We start from the raw sequence: 22,691 nt of genomic DNA, 5'->3' as shown, positions 1-22,691 counted from the left end.
GGCGCAAGTTTCCTCCTCTAATTCACCTCAATGTGGTGAAGTGCTCATCGTCTCTCTAATGAAGGATGAAATATTGTGGCTGGCTGCGTATTGTATATTTGCCAAACATTTAAGGAAATAGATTTTAAACAGCAACGTCACATTCTTGCAAAAGTAGAACAGTAAGAGAGAAAGTGTTGAACACTTTCCTTTTCCTTCGTCGATCCATTGCTCGTGCATTAAAGATCCTATACCCTGCGTATGTGTTTCATTAGGCAGTGCCCGGTAGGAAACACTGTACTAATGGAAGATCGTTCGAGATGGCTGAGGGACTTAGTACTGTTTTCATTCAGTATAGGCCAGATTTGTTTGTTTACCTCAAAAGTAGGCTCTGTGATGCATCTATTGTTGGCCTGCGTTATGTAGACCGACCTGATCCAGAGGTTGCCTCATACTGGGCAGCACTGATGAGGTTTGTTTTGTAGATGAGGTTGTAAGTCTACTACAAAGTTAAAAATAATGAAACATAGCAATAATAAGTTTGCTTTTGTTGGCGGAGTTTTGGCAGATGAGTACTAGATCTTCAACTCGAATAATTAATCGAGGAACCTCCCTTTGATCTTCAAACGAAAGAATTTAGAAATGGATCAGAATAGGCCAAGTAGGCTAAGTAGATGCCAAGACATAAATTATGGTTGGAGAAACGGGGAGAGAGGCGTAATAATACACGCATAAAGAATGTTTGTACATAATCATTTCTTAATACATCTGACCCTGAAATATGCATCCTCAGTTTAGCGAATGCCGGGCAGAAAGAAATTCTGTGTTGTTATCCTTCTACCGAAAGGAGATATTGGGTTATCGCTGATGCTTCTGGTAACCATGGCATATATTGGTTATATAGATTATGACCCGAGATTAAATTAGATTTATTGGAGAATTGCACTTCGACCTCATAACCCCGAGATGAATCTAACCAGCGATTGGGTTGAGATTTTCAGCTCGTTAAGCAATTTCTTTACCGCCGGCAGCTAATTCTTTACACTGAATACCACTGTACTTAGGTACTGGCGTTTTATATCGTCTGGTTGACGCTGTGAACTCTGCGCCACATCTTCTTAATTGTCCATTTCGGTGCATTGAGTACTGAAAAAATGCCTTATTGAGAACCCAACTTCCAAATGATTAATTTTTATTTAATTTCAGACTAAAATATGTACAGCCATTCAAAAAAGTTGTGGCACAGTTATTTTTTTTACCATACTCACAACGTTTTTGATGTACATTTTTTTTCGTAAATTACAAAGTCTATACAAAGTTCAAAAAATTTTGTTTATGTTTTGTGTTTTTAATCCATTTCTTTATTGCGTTCTGTTTTTTAAACAGTAAACAATATTTTTTCTTAAAGCTATTTAATCATTTTTATCAGAAGCTCGAACATTTTACTCAGAAATTAAAAAAAAAATTAAAAAATTAAAATATTAAAAAAAGAAATTATAAAAATCAAAAGGAATCTTCAACAACTACAAACGTGCATTTTGTTGCGTTAGAATTAGATGAGCTATAAAACTGCCTAAGCCTTTGAGTTGAGAGTAGAGTGTGGCAAGGGTGCATCCTGTCCACAATTCTTTCACTTCTGGTTATCGAAGTTGGTGACCTTCATGACCTCTATTTTTCCTGTTGGAGATCGGCATGGCATTCATTGGCAGCTTGACAATACCATGCTAAGATACCTGGTCTATGCCGATGACATCTGCTTACTGCCACCCAAGCTTTCTGATCTTCAAGCTATGACAACGACTTTGTATCTGCAATTTCGTTTAACTAGACTACAGATGAATGTCGCTGAAACTAAAACACTGCATCTCGACAGTACCACCTCGGAGTCACTGGATGTTGACGGCCAGCAGTTCGAGTGCATGCAGAAATTTTGCTACCTTGGGAGCATCGTTGACGCTAGTGGAAGCTCTGATATAGATGTTGAGCAAAGACTATGAAAAGGGAGGCCTGCTTTCGGTATTCTTACGCCTCTGTGGCTCCAGTTGCAATGACAACCATAAAACGCTTCCAAACGTTCATCAACTGCTGCCTGCGATGCATGAGTCGTAGTATGCAGTATTTTTCTGGCACCGAAAAGTAAGTAATTCCGAGGGCAGTAATTCTTAAGGCAATCAATCAGTTCGGAATTGCTTGTGAAGTGCAAAGATATATAGAAATGGCAATGGGTTGGTCATACACTTCGAAAGGATGAGGACAACGTGGCCAAACATGCCTTACGTACACTCGTTATGGAACCCGTTCCAACAAGTAGGGCGTACAGTTGGAAGAGTGTAACCTGGCGAAGATCAACCGAATCCGAAATGGCAACTCTCGGATTTTCATGACGCGATACTGTATCCGATGGCGTTGTAGAGTAGTTGACGCTTTATGCTCCAATAGAAGTTAGAGAAAAATTTATGTATTTGTATATAAAACAGCATTCCAGAAAAAATATTAAAAATTCTAAGTTAAAGGTTGGAAATTTTGTAGAAAATTTAATAATTTTTTATTTTTATATACAGTTTGAAATTTTAAGATGTATTGCTTTGTTGTAGAAAGAACTATGTTTTTATACAAAATTAAAAAGAAAAAAATTTGCTTGAAAAACATTGCGAACTTTGTGAAAAAAGTGAGTTGCCTAAGTGAATTGTTATCCTTCCAGAGATTTCTCTAAGGTCTCTACTACCTCTTGTAAGGGTGACTCGGTAGATTTCCCTTTCAGGTAAGCGTGTTGGACTGGAGAAAGTTGGTTTCAAAGTGCTCTCGGATGTGTCGATAACTCTTTCAAACACCTTGAGAATAAAGGAGGTAAGACTTATAGGTCTGAAGTCCTTGGCCAGGACCTGGTCTGCCTTAGGAATAGAGACCACCTTGGTTTTCTTCCAGCTTGCAGGAGCGTGGTTTAGCGAGATACACGCCAGAAAGATCTTTTGAAGAAAGGGAACCTCCAAAGTTTAAGTCTTCTGGACCATTACTGGCATGACACCATCGATACCTGGAGATTTGAAAGGGGAAAAGCTCTCGATTGCTGAGTTAATTCTGTTGACGGACAGGAAAGGTGTCAGGGACATCGCAGGTAACCCTTCCTGCCGGTTTGCGCCTTCGTTACACACTGGAGCAATAGAATTTTCCGGGGAATGGGCATCAATAAGGATTTTTAAAGATTCGCCTGCAGATCCAGCCCATTCCCCATTCTCTCTTTTGACAAGAGTTTTACAAGAGTGGTCCTTGGATAGGCCCCTTCTGAGTCTGGCCGAGTCTTTTACGGATTCAATGGATTCGCAGTACTCTTTCCAAGAGTTGCGCTTCGCATCTCGAATGGCTTTCTTATACTCTTTCAAAATTTCTCAGCAATCTTGAAAGTTCCTTATTTGATAACATTTATTGAAGACTCTCCTAACCTTCTCTTTCAAGTCGGTCAGCGTCTTACTCCACTAGAGAGGAAAGTCTTTCTTGCTAAAGGATACTGGACAGGCCACTTTAAAGGCAGTCTGATAGGACCTCTCTAAGTGTCTAACTGGCATGTCCAGTTGTTCCTAGTGGTAGTCAAAAACTCACTCTTGTTCAATTTTTTTGCAGAAAACCCTGTGGAAAAGAGACCAGTCAGTTCTTTTAGGTTTCCTGTGGGGTAACAAGGTTTCCCGAACGAAATCGATTTCGAAGAGGATCATCCTGTGGTTCGGAAAAGAGTTCTTCCGGGAGACCGTCCAATTTTCAACAGCAGATGAGTTTGTCGAAAGAGAAATATCAAGAACTTCCTCCCAACCTCTTAATGTTTCCGATGAAGGGAAAACAAAAGTTGGGGTGTTGGCCTTGTTCCAAATAAGTAAATTACGGCTAAGTATAAAATCAAATAGAGACTCACCCCGTTTATTGATACCGCTGCTGCCCCAAATGGTGTGTCTGGCATTCGCGTCGCATCCGATCAGGATGTTCTGGAGACTATCCACTAAATGTTGCATCTCCTCTGGAGGCGCCGATCTGTCATGGCAGACACCAAGCAGAAGCAACTGCCACTGATGGTTCCACTCTGACCAGTCAGGTGAACTGAAATTTGATAGCAAAAAGGCATTAATTGTGTTCCTAACTAGGATACAGACCCTAGGATTACCATCAATTTGGACATAAAATAAGTCATAGGATCTGTCCATCAGTCCCATGATTTTTTGCTGCCAGCTCCAAGGTTCAGGCAGATATCGATGTCTCGTAGGGTGACTAGTAGGTTATCGGTGGCTGGTTTAGAATGACGAAGGTTAATTTGAACTACTTTTCAAAACTGTTCAAAAGTGTTGCTTACCTTTACGACTGTTCCCCCTGTTCAGAATCTGCGTCCGCCCCAGATAATCGCAGATCCTCGAGCAGTTTCTCAGTGATGTTCCCCAATTTCTTGAAGTCATCATCCAGGGCAACAGAGGAGGAGAAGACTTTCACTTTGGCCAGCCTGAGGCCAAAGCTCCCTTGGCCTCGATCCCTTTTGGCCTTGCGTCCACTCACATCCTGTGAGCGGCTATGTTTAGCCGAGCTCCGTGCCGATTTAGGCTGTTGTTGTGGCTGGTTAAGTTCGCGCGGTCCTCGACGTCCCGTCGTGCGCTTTACCGGCTTGTTCATTCTTGGCAGTCTTTGCTAGAACGAATTTCGCCCTCAGGTAACGCGCCTTAAGCAGGGCACCGGATGACTTCTTATTTTGGTGACCTTCGCAGTGGTGATCGGGGCATCATTGCCAGGGGTCGACCTGCCGGCCTTATCAGAGGCCCCCAGGAAACCTTTCCAGAGGCCGCCTTGATTACCTCACCAGAGGTCGTTTTGGAAGCCGACTGAAGTATGCTTGGTCTGAGAAGCGGGGTGCTGTGTCTTGCACCTCTCGTACATGGCTCGACAATCGTTTTATTTCTGGAGGCCAGTAGATCGTCCTCAGAGAGCGTGTCCAGCACACTCTCAGTTTTATCCTTAACTCCTTCTTTTTCTTTATTTATGTTTAACTCTATTCCCTATTTGGTCCCACGAGTAGGCACGGAAGGGGTGGTCCGCCACGGCAGAACCGGCACCTAATACAATCGACCTTGCCTGGGCATCGGAGGGGACCGTTAAAGACTGGTTATTTAGATACTACCAGCCATGCAGCTCTCGGCACGGGTACCTCGACACCTTAGCTTTAAGTGCTGACAAGGTTATACCGCCTTGTCACCAGTCGACAGACCCTCGTTAGCGAAAACAGGGAGTACCAAGTCCAGGACATCAAGTCCTGGACGGTGGGTAGAGGTTGCCATTTGGAGAGGAGTGACTATATTGTTCGCATCAGTTCCCCCTCTAACCCCCTGGTGATTTATACAGTATGTTAGAAAATTATTGGATTCAGTCAAATTGATGCGAAATAATTAATTTGTCTCACATGAAATAAAAAATTTACTAATTTTATATTTCTTAAACATTCGAAAACTTTTTATAAGCATGTAAAAGGTATGTCTCTAATTATTTGGCGTGCAGCTGTACTCTTAAATCATTGGATGACTTTATTTAAGAAAAGTTAGGTTTAAACTCTTATTCCTCTTAATTCCTGTCCTCCCTCATGAGACATAGCGCCTCTAAAAGCGTTTCGAACGGTCGTGATGACTTTGACTTTTTTCTAAGATTTCCTTGCAGCCTTAAGTTCCTTCTCGAGAGTTCTCTTTCAAGTGGACCTGAGGCGTCATTTTTTCTATTGCCTTGCGGGTTTCAATCGAGTGCTTGCATGCGTATTTCGGTGGGATCCCAAGAATATGGCCAAGCCATCTTCACTTTCTCTGCTTTATTTCAATCTGGATGGCTAACTGCCTACAAATCAACCAAAGATGGTCGACAAGAACGAGGTGTAACATCGCTCTCCGTTCTGCTCTAAACTAACTAGTCTAAACTAACAGTGAATCTTAAGTTAACTCGTTACTCTGAAATTAAATAAATAATTTCAAGTAAAATCGATATTTAAATGGCTTGAAGCTACTTGAAATTGCTCTCTATTCATATTTAAAATCAATAAAAATTTCAGATAAAATAAAGTCAGACTTCCGTAAAGTTTTTGAATAACATGGTAATAAAATCGGTCCTCTGTTCCGTAGAATTTCCACTTATCACTGACCTTCTCCCTGTAGAATATTTACATACACGGGTTAGTGATAAAAAGCGTGCATCCGCCAAAGTATTCAAATTGAGCCCAATTAATTGATTCCTTTCATCAATTAACAGAGTAATGTAAAAACCAGATTCCGTTCAGGAACTGTAAAGTTTTTGCCATTTGCTTATTTCTGATTAATGCCGCCACTTTTTTACCATTCGAGCTTGACTCAAGAAAATATTACGATATTATGTAGTAGAGTATAAAAATCTTTAACGATATTAAATAAATATCTCGAGAGTAGCGAAATCTCTTAAAAAAAGAGCAGCAAAGCGTATTAAACGGCAAGAGTGTTATAAACAAGGCAAACACAATTCAATGCTTTTGACTTGTGCTGGTTCCGCGTGCATGTGGATGGCTCTATGATATGGGCACAAGTAAATGTGATATTTACTTTACTCACTGTGATTCGATAGCAGTATAATAGAGTTGTTGTATTGTGAGCTTTGCGATTATTAGAAGTGACTACTTTTTTTGTTGTTTGTATACTTTACTCAGAGCGCGCCTCCCATGTGTACTTTTATATACGAACGTACGTGTGCTTGTGTAGTTGTGATGGCCAACAGGTGAGCGCACATTAGGCGCAAAGATCTTAGCATACAAAACGTGTAGTCACCAGTAGCATGGGACAGCGTCAAAGTGGGGAAAAAATTGTAAGGTTGTGAAGAGCGAAAAAGTGCATGTGACAACGTGTGTTCTTTTTCTTATTGGAGTTTGCCTGTGTTTTTTGTTTCGTTGATCGGTTGGTTGGTTTTTTTTGTTTTTGTTGTATTTTTTTCATTTTACTTGCTTTCAGCTCGTTTATGTTGCGATCGATCTGACGTTTGGTGTGTGACTTTTAAAGTTGCAATTTTTAGTCGTTTGTTGTGCGTCCTCGTGTCGAAGTCGATCGTGTAATTGCGTGTACGACGGCGATTTCTTCGGTTCGGGTGCGTAACGTGTGTAATTGTTTGTACAAAATTTACAGTTCGGTGTGCCAGAGAGAATACAAATCATATAAGAATAGAAACAAAAATATATAAGAAAAATAAAATATTGTATATTCAAGTGCAAGAAGTCGTAATAATAAATAATTACGAAAATTGGTAATACAAAACGTGTGATTTGTTGTTGATGCTACATGCCTTTTGTTTTATATTTAAAGTGTGAATGGTGTAAGGGCAAATGTTTTAAAGCAAAAAATGAATTAAATTTAATAGTGAGAAATGTGCATGTGCTTAAAATCAATCGATTTTGCTGACACGCGGTAGTAGCAAAAAATAATAAAATAAAATAAAAAACTAAAAGTATAGAAATTGAATAACAACAATTCCTCAAAGCGTTTATTGACATTCGCGTCAGCAGTAAGTGCGCGCTTTGGCACTTACGTATAGTGATTTGTTGTTGTATGCGCACATGTGTAACGGCGCCATACACGCATTTTATCAAATAACAGGGCAAATTGCGTTTTTCTTCAGTTTTCCAACACTAAAACAGGTGTTTTTTGTTAGTTTAATTAAAATAAAGAAAAGTACACTTGAAATTCCACGAAAACAAAAATATTTGGCTATGCCGGTTAACAGTAATTTTGTATGCTTTTACCGTTTAAGTCGGTTTTCCGCTGCATTTAAGCCACAGTTCTTCAATTTGGCTAGACACTAAGCGATTTCATTTGCATGCGTTTTTTCACGAATTTGTATTACAAGACTCCGCTCTCTACCTGCCTTCTGCATACGTTTTGAGTTTATTTGGCTTTTCTTTTTATTACTTTTTACGCTTTTATTTATATGTCTTTCTTGCATTTAACTCGCTTTTATGTTGGATAATTATTTTGGTCATTTATTGGCGTTCACATGTTGGCCAAAAATTTCGCTGAACTTGCTGCTTGCGTCGCCGTATTAACTTGTTTTCGCTCGTTGTGCGGCGTACAGACATAAATATCTCCTATACATGTGCGTATGTGTGTGTATGTACATATGTGTGATAAATACATTTTGCACATTTTCTTTGAAGAGTGGTTTCTGTTGTTTTTTTGTTTTGTATTTTTCTCTTGCAAATTTCTGCAATGGAATCAATCGATTTGCAATTTGCGCGTTCAGGAAATTCGCAGACAAATATGCAAATAATGAATATTCTATGCCATTTTGTTTGATTTAGCATAAGTGTGTTGCCAATTGTCAGATATTACAATACGTACTTATTTATGTGTGTGTATAAATTTCACTCATTTCAGCTCTTGTTTGCTTATTTTGCTTTGAGTGCTTACAATTTCTAATTTGCAAAATTTTCTCATCATTTAGCGTTTTTTTTTTTTTGAATAACCGGCCCGCAGTGATTAATTATTGATTTTACTCTGGTCATAGTTTTGTTGTTACTACTGACTTCTGTTGGTTGTTGATATTTTTCATATTGAAAAGAATACAACTTTTCTGATTGTCAGGTGATTTTTTCGTTTCCTTGTTCTATTTTGTATACAGTGAAACCTCCCTTGGGCGGACACTCACCGTCAGTTTCAGAACTTGTTGATTTTTTAACTGAGTACTGGAATAAACTAAAGTTATATGCAAATGTAAATATCCATTTTTTAAGTACTTAATTCATTTAAAGCTTGTTTTTTTGTCGGGACAAACTAGCCAACATTAAGCCATTGTACTGCACTCGGGCTCGCTTTTGAATTTTCTTTAAATTTACCCGACCTCCGAGGAAAACTGATCTTGTAGTGCCAAGGAGCCAAGGTTGTTGCTTCTTAACACATCAGTGCCAAAGACCTCAACCCTGATTCGAGCGAAGGCCGGCCTGACACACAGAATATAAAGTAACGATGGATATAAAAGTAAAGACTACATTTCATTCACTGAACTACAATATATAAAACTAGATATTAGAATCGTTACATAAAAGGTCTGGGAAATTGTCGATTTTTTTTTATTTTTTCAAAAGAAAACTATTGTGCAAATAGTTTTCCAATTTTTTAACCATTCGAAAGCTGTCAAGTCATTGTCTCTAAACATCCATTTTGACCAAATAATTTCGTTGTTTTTGACGATAAGCGCAATCTGTGTTTTTCATTTTGAACTTAATGGGGAAAATCGGACTTACAGAGACTCAGTGATGATCAAATCAAATTTACTGAATTAATTGTTTTTTATCTGGAAGATTTGATTAGTTAAACTTTCCTACTGGCTAATGCCCGGACAAACAAATTGTTTTCCTCCAAACTAAATGCGTTCATGAAAAAACATTACACTTTATACCGAAATTCCCCTTTTTCCATTTGGTATATTGTAGTATTTATGTAAGTAACTGTTCACTAAAATTTTTTATATTTTGTTCTTCTATGAGGAGTTCGCGTCCGCTCAACAGGGGTTTTTGTTTGATTTGTTATGAAAATAAATCTTAATGTCCTTTGATAAGAGGTTCGCGGCCACTCAATAGAGGTGTTGGTGTAAATTTGATGAAAAATAACTGTCCACGTGCGTCCGAGTGGGTGTCCGCTTAAGAGCGAGAGAGAGAGTAATTTGTTCAAGAATTTATACTTAAATTTTGGTAAAGGAAAAAATGCCCACCCAAGGGAGATGTCCGTCTAATAGAGGTCCGCTAGGGAAAGTTTCACTGTATCTTCCAAGGCGATTTTATTAAAGGATATAACAGTAGAACAGCTGATTTGTTTTTTTTTTTTGGCCTTGCACATATGATGTCATTCTGAATAAAAAGGTTGGATATCTGGTGAAAATTGGTTGAATTTTTATGATTTTTGTACAAAGTTTGAAATATAGATTATATTATTTATTTATTAGATAGATGCATGTGAAAAAAGTATAAGCAATAAATTAAAAAATAAATAGAAAATAGCCGGAATTGGTCAAAATATTGTTGACTTTATTAGCTGAACTCAACCAGGGCATTATTATCAATTATTCCTTGGAACAATTCGAAGTAATGCATTCAATAATTAATTACAATGTGTAGCTCAAAATTCGTCTACAAATTTAAAAATGTTCCGCTGTTAGTCAGAGCAGAAGGCGGACACTAGCCTCTTCCAACGCCTTCCGTCATATGCATAACTGCTTATTTGTCTCCAGGAATCAAAACTCGCGCTTTCAGTACGTACCGTTCGCACCCATGTCATCTTTGGTCTATCACGCGCTCTTTTCGCTTATGGATTTCCCACTCGCACGCCATTTTCGCAATATCGGTGTTGTTGTCTTTTCGGAGCGTATGCCCAATCCAGTTCCACTTTCCCCGTTTTGATTTCTGAGTTGAGGGGCATACAGTTTGTGCGCGCGTAGAGGTTTTCATTTGAAATGTAGTTTGGGTAGAAAACTCGGCAGATTAGGCGTAGCCATTTGTTGATAGATGAGATCAGTGTAAAAAATATGTTTTAAGGAAAAAGTGAAGTCTTGAAAAAATTTCGTGAGCTGGGCATCTATTTTGTAAGCGTAATTGGAGAGAATAAAAACAGGAAATAAAAGAAAATTAAGTTAAAAATAAATAAAAATTAATGATATTGAAATAAAAGTAAAATTAAAACTTAGCACCGTTTTCTCAGGTATCGCTTAACATTAATGTTCGCTTTATTAAATTGAAACCAAAAACAAAAAATGTTTTTTAGCACTCTCGACCCAATATAAAAAAAAAAGAATTGCTTTTGACTTGCTTATTTAGAGAAGTTATTTTTGTCAGTCACTTGAGAAAACGTACAGAATTAAAGGTTGCATTCAAGTTAGTAATAGTTTTCCGGCTCGGTTAGTATGAGCTCTAAAGCATAAAAAGCGCGCAATATTAAAAATATGATATTTCTTAAAATGGGTGTTTGTTAAAAAAAAGATGTAAAGCAAGAAAGTGTTGTGCAGATTACGAAATTATTATTAATAATAAAAAAAAAAACGAAGCCAAAATATAAGTGCAAAATAAAAAAAAAATAAACAAAACAAAAAATAAAAACAAAAATTATAAAATACCAACAAAAAAAAAATTGCAAAATACAAATTCAAACAATAGCAAAAAAAAAATTTGTTTACCACAACTTTAAAATTTAAAGCATTAAAAAAAAAAATTAAAAAAAAAAGTTTTTTTACAACAATTTTAAAATTACAATTCATGAAGTTATAAGCAATGAATAGCGCACAAATTGATGGAAATTCGTAGCAAATTACATATAATATTTTTATATCGCCCAAAGACGAAGCGATAGCAACTAATAATACATTTTTTTATATCGCATTGCAAATAATGTTTTTTCCCACAGAGCAAACCAGTACGCAATAAAAATTATTATACAGCATACAAATATTTCAAAAAAAGAAAAATAAAATTTAATAAATAATTTCCCTTCCACATTCATCTAGTGTTAGCTTAATCCTCTACTTTCAAAGTCAAATCAATTCAAAACTACATAACTTAATTACAACAATTTACCTAATTTAAAACCAATTGAAATTGAAAAATACTCCGATTGAGCTAAAGAAATAAACACTTTAAAGCATAGCTAACATTTATTATACAACTGCATCGTTCACATACAATGGCAACACTGTCCTCCAACGCAGCCTCGAACGCTAGCGAACCGCCGAAAATCAGCAAATTCTTCAACAGCAGCTGCAACTACCAGAGCAAAATCCAACAACTGATCAGCTTCAGTTTCACCTCGTCGAATTTCATCTTTATCACATGCATACTGAGCATTAGTAAGCTGTGCACTGTTACCGCTGGTCCGGTACAAACTACCGCTGCTGCTGGTACACCAGGACCCACCACAGCCGGCCCACCCTACAGTGCACTCAATGCTACAACGTTAATGGAGAAATTACATTCGTTTGCAACAACACTTGGCCCACCTGTAACATCGGCGGAGAAATCATCGAAAAATAGTGCTCCTCCAGCGAATAGTGTCAGTGACGGCAGTGGCTCAATGTCGTTTTTTGGTCGCAAAAATTTAATACATTTCGATTTTAAATTTTTGAATGTCTCCGGCAAGATTGGCACACCGCTTAGCATTGGTGAGTAAAAAACTAATAAATCGAGTAATGAAATGACTTAGGCTTAGCGTTACTTAGCTTTTTAATGATGTCTAGTCAATATTGTTTGTAGTGAAATATTCCCCGATTTCCTATACATACATACCTACAGACGTATGTACCTCTTTCACATGACTAGCCACCAGCATCTATTCGAAATGGTGCGCCGCCCATTTAAAATTTTTTTTGTTCATTATTTCCACTTGGTCCATTTCGTGTTGGTATATTTGAAAATCTATTTTTGTATTAGATGCGCATAAAAATAGCCATCACACTGCCGTTGCACTGCAACATAAACAGCTACAACGTCGGCATTGTGGCTGCCACACCAACTGGTTGTGCCATTTGTTGGCATTGTCGGTGTGCAAAACAGCCTCGACCACCGGCTGCATCCGAGCTGCACACGTTTCGCCTACTGCCATTCTTCATATGTACATATCTTCGTTGTTCCTTATGAGCTGTGTGTCTGCAGCATTTTGTTTCTTTTTATTTCTTTATATTTATCAAGTGTGCTGCACCGTTGGCGCTTGGTAATTGCCAAGCGTCTGCATTCTTCAAAGTCATCTCGTGCGTCTACTTACGTGTCTGTCGCACATTTTTTTGCACTGCACTGCTTTCTGCTTATAAATATGTACTTCCACGTTGCTACTGCCTTGTCGTCGCTCTTGCCTCCAAAATTGTGGTGTGTTTGCACTGTCTACTGACTGGCTAGTTGACTGACTTGACTGGGGAACCGAGTTCATTTTATTTTGCTTGCTCATTTTACTTGGCGTTTTTTGTAACTCTCTTACCTCTTTCGACAGTGACGTGTATAATTATCGAAAATACCGGCCGGCATTGAAAAAATGTATTTGTATTTGCTTTATAGTGTGGAAAACGTGGCTTGATGCATAACAAAGTGTACATTCGTATGTATGTATGTATGCATGTGTTTGAAAGCCAATACTTTACCCACAGAGAGTCTATGCAGTGCATTAGCTCAAATGTGAGCATTGGGTGGAGAGTGAGACACGCTGGTGAGTGAGAGCGCTGGTTTATGAACGTGTAAAGTAGCAACAAGTGGCAATAGCAACTCTACATAGTAGTTAGTGGAACGGTGCAGCAGCTTGTATAAGTACATACACATATAAACATGCTTGTACATACATTCGCACATACATATTCATGTAGTGACTGGCGGAGGGCAGAAATTAGTGCTGAGCGAGTGCGATACCAATAAAGTTTATGAGATCAAAAGTTAAGAGGCAGCAATTTTTTTTTAACTTAGTTTGCACCAGAACTTTTTTGGAAAGAATTAGATGAAAAAACTAGGCCTACATAGAAAATAACAATTACGTAGTGCTGAGTGAAATATGTAATAACTTAATGAGGTCAGAGGTTGAGAGGTGTCAAATACAAAGTAATTAATTGGGAGCAAAAAATTTGAAAACCTAGTAAAAGAAATAGCAAAAACAAGTAACCTTAGAGCACTTGAAGAGGAGAAGAAGGTCTTGTTTTTATGTGATTGAATGCGAAGAGTATATTAAGCCTGACGGCCGTCGTAGTCGAATGGTTGGTGCGTGACTATCATGCGAGTGTGCGTAGCTTCCGTGCATAAACACCAAATAATAAAAAAAAAAGAATTTGTAATAGCGGTCGCCTCTCGGCAGGCAATGGCAAACTTCCGAGTGCATTTCTGGCACGGAAAAGTTTCTTATCAAAAAACCATTTGCCGTTCAGAGCCGGCTTAAAGATGTAGGCCCATTTACGGAACAACATCAATACGCACACCACAAATAGGAGGGGGAGCTCGGCAAAACACCTAACCGAGGTGTACGCTCCAATTAGTTATTTATTTTAAATTTGATGCATGAATTATCAGCAATTGTGCCATAACTTTGTAAATGGTCTAAGTCACTAAATAAAACAAGCTTCGTTTATTACGAGGGTTCCTTTTTGTACTTTGTGCCCAGTAATGAATGGCTGTACTGCTTTTCAAAATATTCTCCATGGGAGTACATAAATTTCTGCATGCGCTTGAGCTAATTTTCAAAGCACTTTTGCCCCTCAGAAGTGCATACGTCCAAAATGACGACGCTTGTAGACGACCTTCACGAAATTCAAGGTCGCAAAGAATCGGCGGCCACATTGGATTTCGTCGTACAAGCGTTTCACTGTGACTAAATGTTGTGCTTCACCGCCGAAAGCCAAACAAGTTGGTCAATGTACTCCTAACATATCAGATATCATAAAAAGAGAAATTGCAGGAGTGTTGGGGAAATCAATAAAGGGAAGAAAGACGTATACGCTAATCCCAAGCATCGAAAAATGGCTAAATCGAAGCTATGGTGAGCTTAACTTCCATCTAAGAAAATTCCTGACAGGTCAAGGCTGCTACCAGAAGTACCTACACCGCCTCAGGACACGTGAGTCGCCTTTATGTCCAGTATGCCATGAAAAGGAAGAATGTTCTTTTCGCATGCCCACAATTTGCGACTATCAGAGGTGATTTAGCTACACTATCAGAAGAACCGTTAGTACCAGAAAACATAGTCGACATCATGATGTCTTCAATAAGATGTCTGGTATAAGATCTACTCGGCAATCAGCGATATGCAACATGCATTAAAGCGCGCAGACGTGAACGAGGTCAGCGGCAGCCATACAGACGCTAGACAAGGAAATGGACTCTTAAGTCGAAGTGTGACAAGTTTGGAAGGAGGGGACGGACAGGCCCCACTGGGGTGGTTCACTTCATAAATAAACAAAACCAGGGAAGGATAAACTACATGCAACTTTTGACGGATTGCCTGTGAAGAGTAACTGACGTAGAGCCTAGTGCTCAACCGCCTTCCGACGATTTACTTAACTGTAGCAACGGGAGGGGATCAATATTGACGGTGAGAGGTTTTTTTTCTTTTTTTGTTTTGGTGAGTGATGTAGAGTTGAAAATGCCTTCGCACTTATAGCGACCGTCGTCTACTGCGTCGTGTGGTGTGGCCACTAAAACGATCACTCCTCTCCTTCTGGCGAGACACCCTTCCCGGAACTGCTTTCTATATTATGATACTTCGAGAAGGCCCAGGACGGCATCCAAAAAGGACCAATTCTATTAACCCATGTATGAGTCCAACATATTTGTAGCCAGCTTTCATGCTATGGGCTCATCTTCTTGTGTCTCTATCTGTGCGGCTTCGTTTTGTTGCACTATATCGAAGTCAATCATTTTTTTTCGTAGTACTTTCTCGATGCATAATATTTCTTTACCGCGTTCCAGTTACACTCGCGTTTGAGCATTTTGCTGATTATATTGTTCGGCGCGATGTCGCCAATCTGCTCCCTCAGAGCATTGCTTTCCGCGAGCCGCATCAGCGCTTCGCAGTATATACACTTGGAATCGGTTACCTTGCCCATGCGGTACAGATATCTCCGGAAGTATCCGTGGCCCGAGAGGAACTGAGTTAAGAAGTGAGAGAATTGGTTCGGGTTAAGGTCCCACACTGACGGGGTAGAGCCTTTCGATAAAAAAAATGTACTCCAGGCTCGATAATCCACGACGAAAATTGTAATAAATCATCGCATAAGAATTTTCACGAGTTAATTCTTTCTTTTTAACTCACTGAAAAAAGAACAAATAAAGCTCGGGAGTAAAAACGTTATATATAAGTTTATCCTAAAAAATACCAAAGCTATCGATAGAAATACCGAATTACAGTTTATCACACGTAGTGTTGCAAAGTCGCAAATTATTAAAGTAGCCCTCGTATTTATTTGGCATCACGGACTTAACGTTAGTTTCCCTTTCTCTATCTTTTTCCTTTTTCCACTTGCTATACTTCTTTTCTCTTTGCTATACACCTTTATCTCTCGAAAAGTCTTTGTTGGTAATTCAAATTCTAAGCAATGTTTTTTTTCCAAAACTCTGAAGCTCCCTATTAGTCCCTACCTCCACGTTCTTGTCGAGCTTCGTGCAAATATAAGAAAAACACGATCCGTAGTGTGGCAGAAAGTGCAATGTATCTCCCACTAATATATTGCAAATCACCGACTCATTTCGCATTGCCTGCCAACAGGTTGCTACCCTAGTACGGTATTCCAGTGCTGAACCTTCTGCCTTCTAGCTCGGGTCTGACACCACGCTTCTTCTTTTATAGGTGAAAAATATATTTTTATTGTCGAACATCACGTATTGTTTAAAAAATATTTCCTTTCTCGCTTTTGCTACTAAGACGTGCTAAAAGTTGTATTCTCCAGCCCAGACAAGCCAACTAACTCCATTTAAAAATCTATTATAACTTTGCCTCACTATGCGTAGCTTTCCTCTGCAAATGCCAAGTAACAAAAGCGAATCTTACAAAGCCAACATTTGTTTGTTCTGAATTTAGATGCGCATGCATACCTCCAGGTCGCTGTTTATAATTTGTTTCCCCTTCTTCCTCTCCTTTGCACACTTGAGCTCGAAGCCACGAAAGCAAGAGCAAGCACACTAAAGCAAAGCAACAGTTTGAAGTGGCAGCACTTCCAGCAGATATTTTCTCCACTTAAGGCTTTGAAGTTTGTTGCACTTGAAAAGAACACCTGAAATGGAATTCTACACCTTTGCTAGCAGTTCATTTTACATTCATTTTTGTTAAGTGCACGTAACAGAGCGCACGAGCAGGTGGAGTGAATTTGCGAGAGCGGGGGAAAGACGGAATGCGAGTGTATGTATGTTTTATTGCTCTTTCTTTTCTTTTCGCGGCATCGTCTGGGTACAACAAATTCAGTCATTGCAAAATTGCATATAAAATTAGAAATTGCATAATTTATTGTTAATATATGGCATCGATTAAAGAGCGAACCAAACTTACGTACGAAAACATGGCTGCATGTACATATACATACATACATGCACGCATAACTTGTCTTGGCTTTGTCCATGACCGGTGTGCCAATTACGGTGACGGAATGTCTGATGCGCTCAGTTATTGCCTTTGTTGGCTAAAAATGCGCGGCCGTCGACTTGTGTGGCTACCTGATTGATTTGGCCTTGAACTGGTTGCAGAATGTGAGCCTCCTCATTTATTTCAGGTGGTATTTTAGTGGGTTAATAAAGAGCGAAAGTACAGGCTTCTGATTTCTGATTGTGAGTGTGAGTTGGGAGTTTTTATTGGAATTTACTTAATTGGAAAATTTCAACTATTTACCCCTTATGGACATATGGCAAGAAGATATTGTATTTTCCATGGAATGCTTTTGCAAATGGATTAATGAAAAACAAAAAAAGGTAAAAGGTTTTGCTTCTGTCCACCAACATGAATTTCTTCGTTCTAAACTCAAATTCAATAAATTCTATATTTTTTTAATCGCTCTTGTGGTGCTTCATGTTCAGTTAGTTCAGTGTGAGCTCAAAGTTTCTAAGGATGCTTGAGTGTCCATAAGTGAGGTTGAGCCTATAGCCCGAACGCCTCAGTCTGATTGCAGCGCCAATTCTGCCTACGATGTCTACAGGTACCACATTTAACATTACATTAAGCGCTAGAGTAGGAGTAGTTCGAAGCGCCTCACTGATTCCAATGAGCGCAGACCTGTGAACTCTCTCCAGCTTTTTAACTGATGCCATCCTCTCCAACGTGTTCCACCACACAACGACTTCATATAAAAAGATTGGCTTTATTATGGTATTGTAGGACCAAAATAGAACTCTAGGCGAAAGGTTATTATCTTTTGCCAATTGCGCCCTTGCATCCTTTCATGGCGGTTGTTGCCTTCCTTACTTTGTGTAGTACCAATACCAAAGTTTTGCTGAAAATGCATGCCCGGGTGGCAGCAGAATTCCTTTTCAGGCAGCGAAGAAGTGAGCTATGAGCCTTGCTAAGACTAATTACGGCGCACAATTTATGGAGACGAAGTATGATCACAATAGGCATCATCGACGATCCATTGCGGACATCTTGTTTTGGGGATGAGGATAGTACAGAGCTGTTTCTACATATAATAATTATGTCTTTCTAAAAGTTTTTTCTGTTATTCACCATTCAAAAATATTGGCATACAATTAAATTAATTTTTAAGCGCCAATCCTGTGCTCTTACAATTTTCTTTATCTTTCTTAGTTTTTAAATTTCATTTCTATGCAACCTTTTTTCTAAAAAATATGTTCACTCCATTTCACAAACTAGCATTCACAAGCTATTCACAGACTATTCATATATTTACATACATACATACACATCGTTCCATTCCAGCTCAAACTGCCAATCAACTGACCTTCCTCTATGCCACCTTGGGCCAAAGATCGAAAACCAACTTTTTGGGTATTAAAAAAGCATTACTGCCCATCAGATACTGACCATCTTCTTATGGAAAAGAAAATTACCTCAATGGGCGCCTGAAACCACCAGCTGAGGTTTGATAGGACCAAACTAATTTAAACTTTTAACATTGTTGTCACATGCAATTATTGATTGCCTGAGGCCCCGTTGGAATGCATGCCTATGTATGGGTGTGTGCATGCGTTTGGCTCAGTGAGGAACTTTGGTAATTCCTGCTTGTAAATACGTGATTGATTGTGTGGAAGCGACATTGTAAAGTACATTGGCTGAATTACAAGCCGGATATTTAAACTTTTCTCTGGGGTTTAGGGAAACAACAAAAGTAGGAAAGTGTGAGAAAAAGTGCAAACGTGTAAACTTATTGGCTAGCACGTAGATAAAGCACCAAGTAGAGCGTTTTCAAATGAATGTACTTATAAATTGCTTATATTTTAAATATATATAGGAAATTAAAAATCGTTCTTAGATGCCATGTAGCGTTCTTAGATATAAAATGATGGTACCTATTTGCTGATAATAGGGATGTTCAAAAATGATCGATGTTTCTAAAACACAGTTTTGATTTTTAAATTGGCTACTCTGCTTAATTTTTATTTATTAATGATTTACTTTCCTTGCCATTTGCAAAAATTATAAATCTTGTGACATCTTGTATTTTGTATATATGTATACAATAATATATATATTAAAATAGATCCTTACAAACTTTTGTACTGGAACTATAAAATCAGTTCCTCTTCGGCACATTATGAAAAATGGAAAATATGAATGAATTTTTTTTTTTTTTAATATTTATTTACATTGTTTCTCTAGCAAAATTTTTTTGTTTTAAAGGATTAGGGGTAGTCAGAATTTTCAAAAAAAATGTTTTTTTTTTGCATTTTCTTAAAGTATAATATCTTAAAAATATTGTGTGAAAATTTGAAGTGAATCCGACGAATACTTTTCCAGTTATTCAACGATTAACAAAGGGTGCTTCGGAGCCGATAGCAAAACTGTAAATGCATTTTTCTCAAAATTATGTTTTTTGAACTGGTGAACACTGTAACTTAAAAACCGCTTGGTAGATTTCAATAAAATGTATTTTTTTAAACAATTAATTCTCGGTTTTTGTTTTTTTTAATATTTCTGATAAATATTTCCTGAGGCCGCCATATTGTTAATTTTGAAAAAAGCTTCGATCAGGCATAAGATTATCTATTAATAAAACTAATTTCTCTTGCCCGATCGATTTTAGATGAATCTCAAAGGACTTGTGATGATCACCGCAAAGGACTTCTGGAGAAACGGGTTCTACACAAACAGCGAAAACTTTTACAAATATTTATTTAAAAAAATATGTAGACTGAAGGGGCCTCTGACCACCCATTAAATATTCTTTATACTTTAACCAAAACTATATAAATTAAACGTTCAAACTTTATTCAAAATTTAGAAAAATGTAGCAAATTTTCATAAAAATTTCTTTCAAAATAAAATTTTTTTTCTGACTCACGAAATTTTAGTAACCAGCTAAAAAATCGCGATGATTTTTAAGATTTTTTTTATTAAGTGCAATTTATACAAAAGTTTTTTTTTCATTTTCTTCCTCAAGAAATTTTTTTTATATGGAATATCTATTATTATTAATTAATATTATTAGGGCGGGTCTATTTAAAAATCGCTCATTGCTCTGTGAAAATCGTATTCTAGGGATCAAAATAAGAAACACTGCCGAAGGAACCATACCTCTAAAACGAATTCTGATGTCCCCCAATATGGGTCGAACGAAAAATCCCACTTTGACCCGTTTAGAGTGCTCCAATCGAGTCCAAATGTATGACCGATCCCCACTAACTTTGGACGGCCGATCCACCCATGCCAGTGGCACACCCCCTGGAACTTCCCTGGGGGGTTCCCCATACAATCATTTCAAAATATCACAATTTTTGGATAAGAAACTAAAAAGTTCGACCCAAATTGGGGGACATCAGAATTCGTTTTAGAGGTATGGTTCCTTCGGCAAAGTTTCTTATTTTGATCCCTTGAATATGATTTTCACAGAGCAATGGCAACGGGCCTAATCTATACCCAGCAATTTTCTAAAAATTCAGAATAAAAAGCGTGAAACTTAGACCACAATTTGTTTATTTTTTTCTGCGTCTCGTATTTTTATAAATTTTAAAGTTCGTTTTATATGATTTGCTTAAAGCTTGAACTACATTACAAAAAAAATAATTTAATTACAATACATTAAAAAAAAAATTATGATTAATCCAGTTATGCTGGTCAGTGTGGATGGACATTATAAATGGATTACATTGCATATTAATTGTAAAAAATATGTGCATATATATTTTCATATATCAAAGCGAAGGCTAAGCTAGTCTTAAACCAATAATATTTTTGAGTAAATTTTCAAGAAGAAATTTAAATGAATAACAAAATCTAGTTTGAGGTTAGGTTGTGCCTAACTCTAAGGCGAAAGTGCTATAATAATAGTACAGATGAATTAAGTCATTTGCACAGAAGCTGCGCTGTATGGGTCGTCCTCATGTCCGAATTGATGTAAATAAAATTTGAAGCAACTGTGCCCTGTCAATATGTGGGTATAGTGAAAATCGACAGCCTTATGTCGTCTGTCCAGTCAACTTCGTACAGAAGGATTCAAGTGATGGTCTACCGTCGGTATGGCATTTCGCTCCAGCGACCCTGCCATTTTTGCCAACAACTCCCATCCACTGCCTCACGACTCACATCAAACATACATCGTATATTTTTTCAAATTTAATTTGGCACCTCAAAAATTATTCTAAGAAGGTAAAATGTTGTGAGTTTTATTAATTCTCACTAACTCTTTACAAAAAACAATAATAAAAAATGTTCCACCATACTTAAAATTCCCTTAAATTTAAAAATTGCCAACTAAAATCACAAATTGTTTCACTTACCGTTGAATGCTGTCTAATTTATTGTTGTTTATACGCAAATAAAGCCGCAGTCACCAGCTACAATAGTAATTAAATAAAAAGTAATGAAACTAATCAAGTACATTTTTTTAATGGCAAAGGAAATAAAAACTTGAATGAAAAAGCAAAATCAACAAACAATCCAACGCTGGCCCACCCATTTTGCGGTTTGCAATGCAAATATTGTCCAAGCAAAGAGAAGGTGCAAAATAAAAAATTTGTGAGCAAGCGAGTATACACACATAGTACATGCACGTATGTGTAGGCACATGCAGGCACATTCCCCATTCAATGAGCTGCATCACCAGCAGGTGTTTTTGTGTGGGCATAAACCGCTTATAGTCCCTCGTTTTTATATTAACACGAATTCCTGAAAATTGGATTAAATGAAAACAGGGTGTCATTTTTTAATATAGTACGCCAAAAAGTGGAACATATGGGGAACGACACCAAGACGCCCACCACAAATAGGAGAAGGAGCTCGGCCAAACACCTAGCAGAAGTGTACGGGGCAATCATTTCTTTGATATTCCTTTAACTCTCTTAGCTTCCTTATACTTCTACAATTTCTTGATATCCTTCAAATAATGTCATACAATGTCGCGATGCCCCCTAGGTAAGCATTTATGTCATCGATAACCTCTTCACTCAATCCGCTCAACCATTTCTTCATGTCTGAAAGCAGTAAGTAGTCACAGGGGAGCTCAACTGGTGAGAGAGCAGCTCGCAACTTACTTTTCTACTCGCCAAATGCGTTCGTTTACCCCTTTCTTGGGTTTGAATGAGTACACACGCAGACAGACTTCCCTAAGCTTTCCACAGCTTCAATTCAGCATAAGCAGCCATTATGTTTTGGCTGTTTCATGAGCCTCAGATGTATTGTGATGAATTATTCTTAAAGTCTACCATAACGAAACGGCATACGGCGAGCGAATATCACCAAACTGTTAATTGAAAATGTTGTATATTACCATTTCTGGTGTACCGACCCCACTAGGGTGACGAGAACGTTCAACACCATCTATGCTATTACGATGGCATCAGAATTCAGTAAACCATTGCCACAGCTCATCTTCATAGACTTATTGATTCACACTCGTATACTCTACTCCCACACACGCATAGTCTTTACTCTCTACTGTTGAAAAACTCTCCGTTTTTATCACATCCCCTTCTCTTAAAAAAAAAAAAATAATAAATCTCGTCACATTGCTGGAAAACAACGAAATAATCAAACCACATTTCAATGCGGTTTAAAATTTACAATTTCTACATACAAATGTTTGTA

The 22,691-nt window shown here is 37.8% G+C and overlaps 1 protein-coding gene across 15 annotated transcripts in view; it reads left to right on the top strand.

The window, feature by feature from the left end:
• LOC128871699 (uncharacterized) overlaps positions 1-22,691 on the top strand; it is a 96,650-nt gene that overhangs the window by 5,175 nt on the left and 68,784 nt on the right. For 3 of the 15 annotated variants that reach the window (XM_054113667.1, XM_054113668.1, XM_054113670.1), the window contains exon 2: positions 11,494-12,144. In XM_054113667.1, the coding sequence (XP_053969642.1) occupies positions 11,670-12,144 (475 nt within the window). In that variant the 5' untranslated portion in view covers positions 11,494-11,669. The other 12 variants (XM_054113665.1, XM_054113666.1, XM_054113662.1 and 9 more) reach the window with 11 other exon arrangements.

The sequence above is a fragment of the Anastrepha ludens genome, chromosome 2, assembly GCF_028408465.1.
Source record: "Anastrepha ludens isolate Willacy chromosome 2, idAnaLude1.1, whole genome shotgun sequence".
Classification (NCBI taxonomy): Eukaryota; Metazoa; Arthropoda; class Insecta; order Diptera; family Tephritidae; genus Anastrepha; species Anastrepha ludens.
Note: the sequence above shows the minus strand (reverse complement) of the source record. Positions and strands in the feature narration are given on the sequence as shown.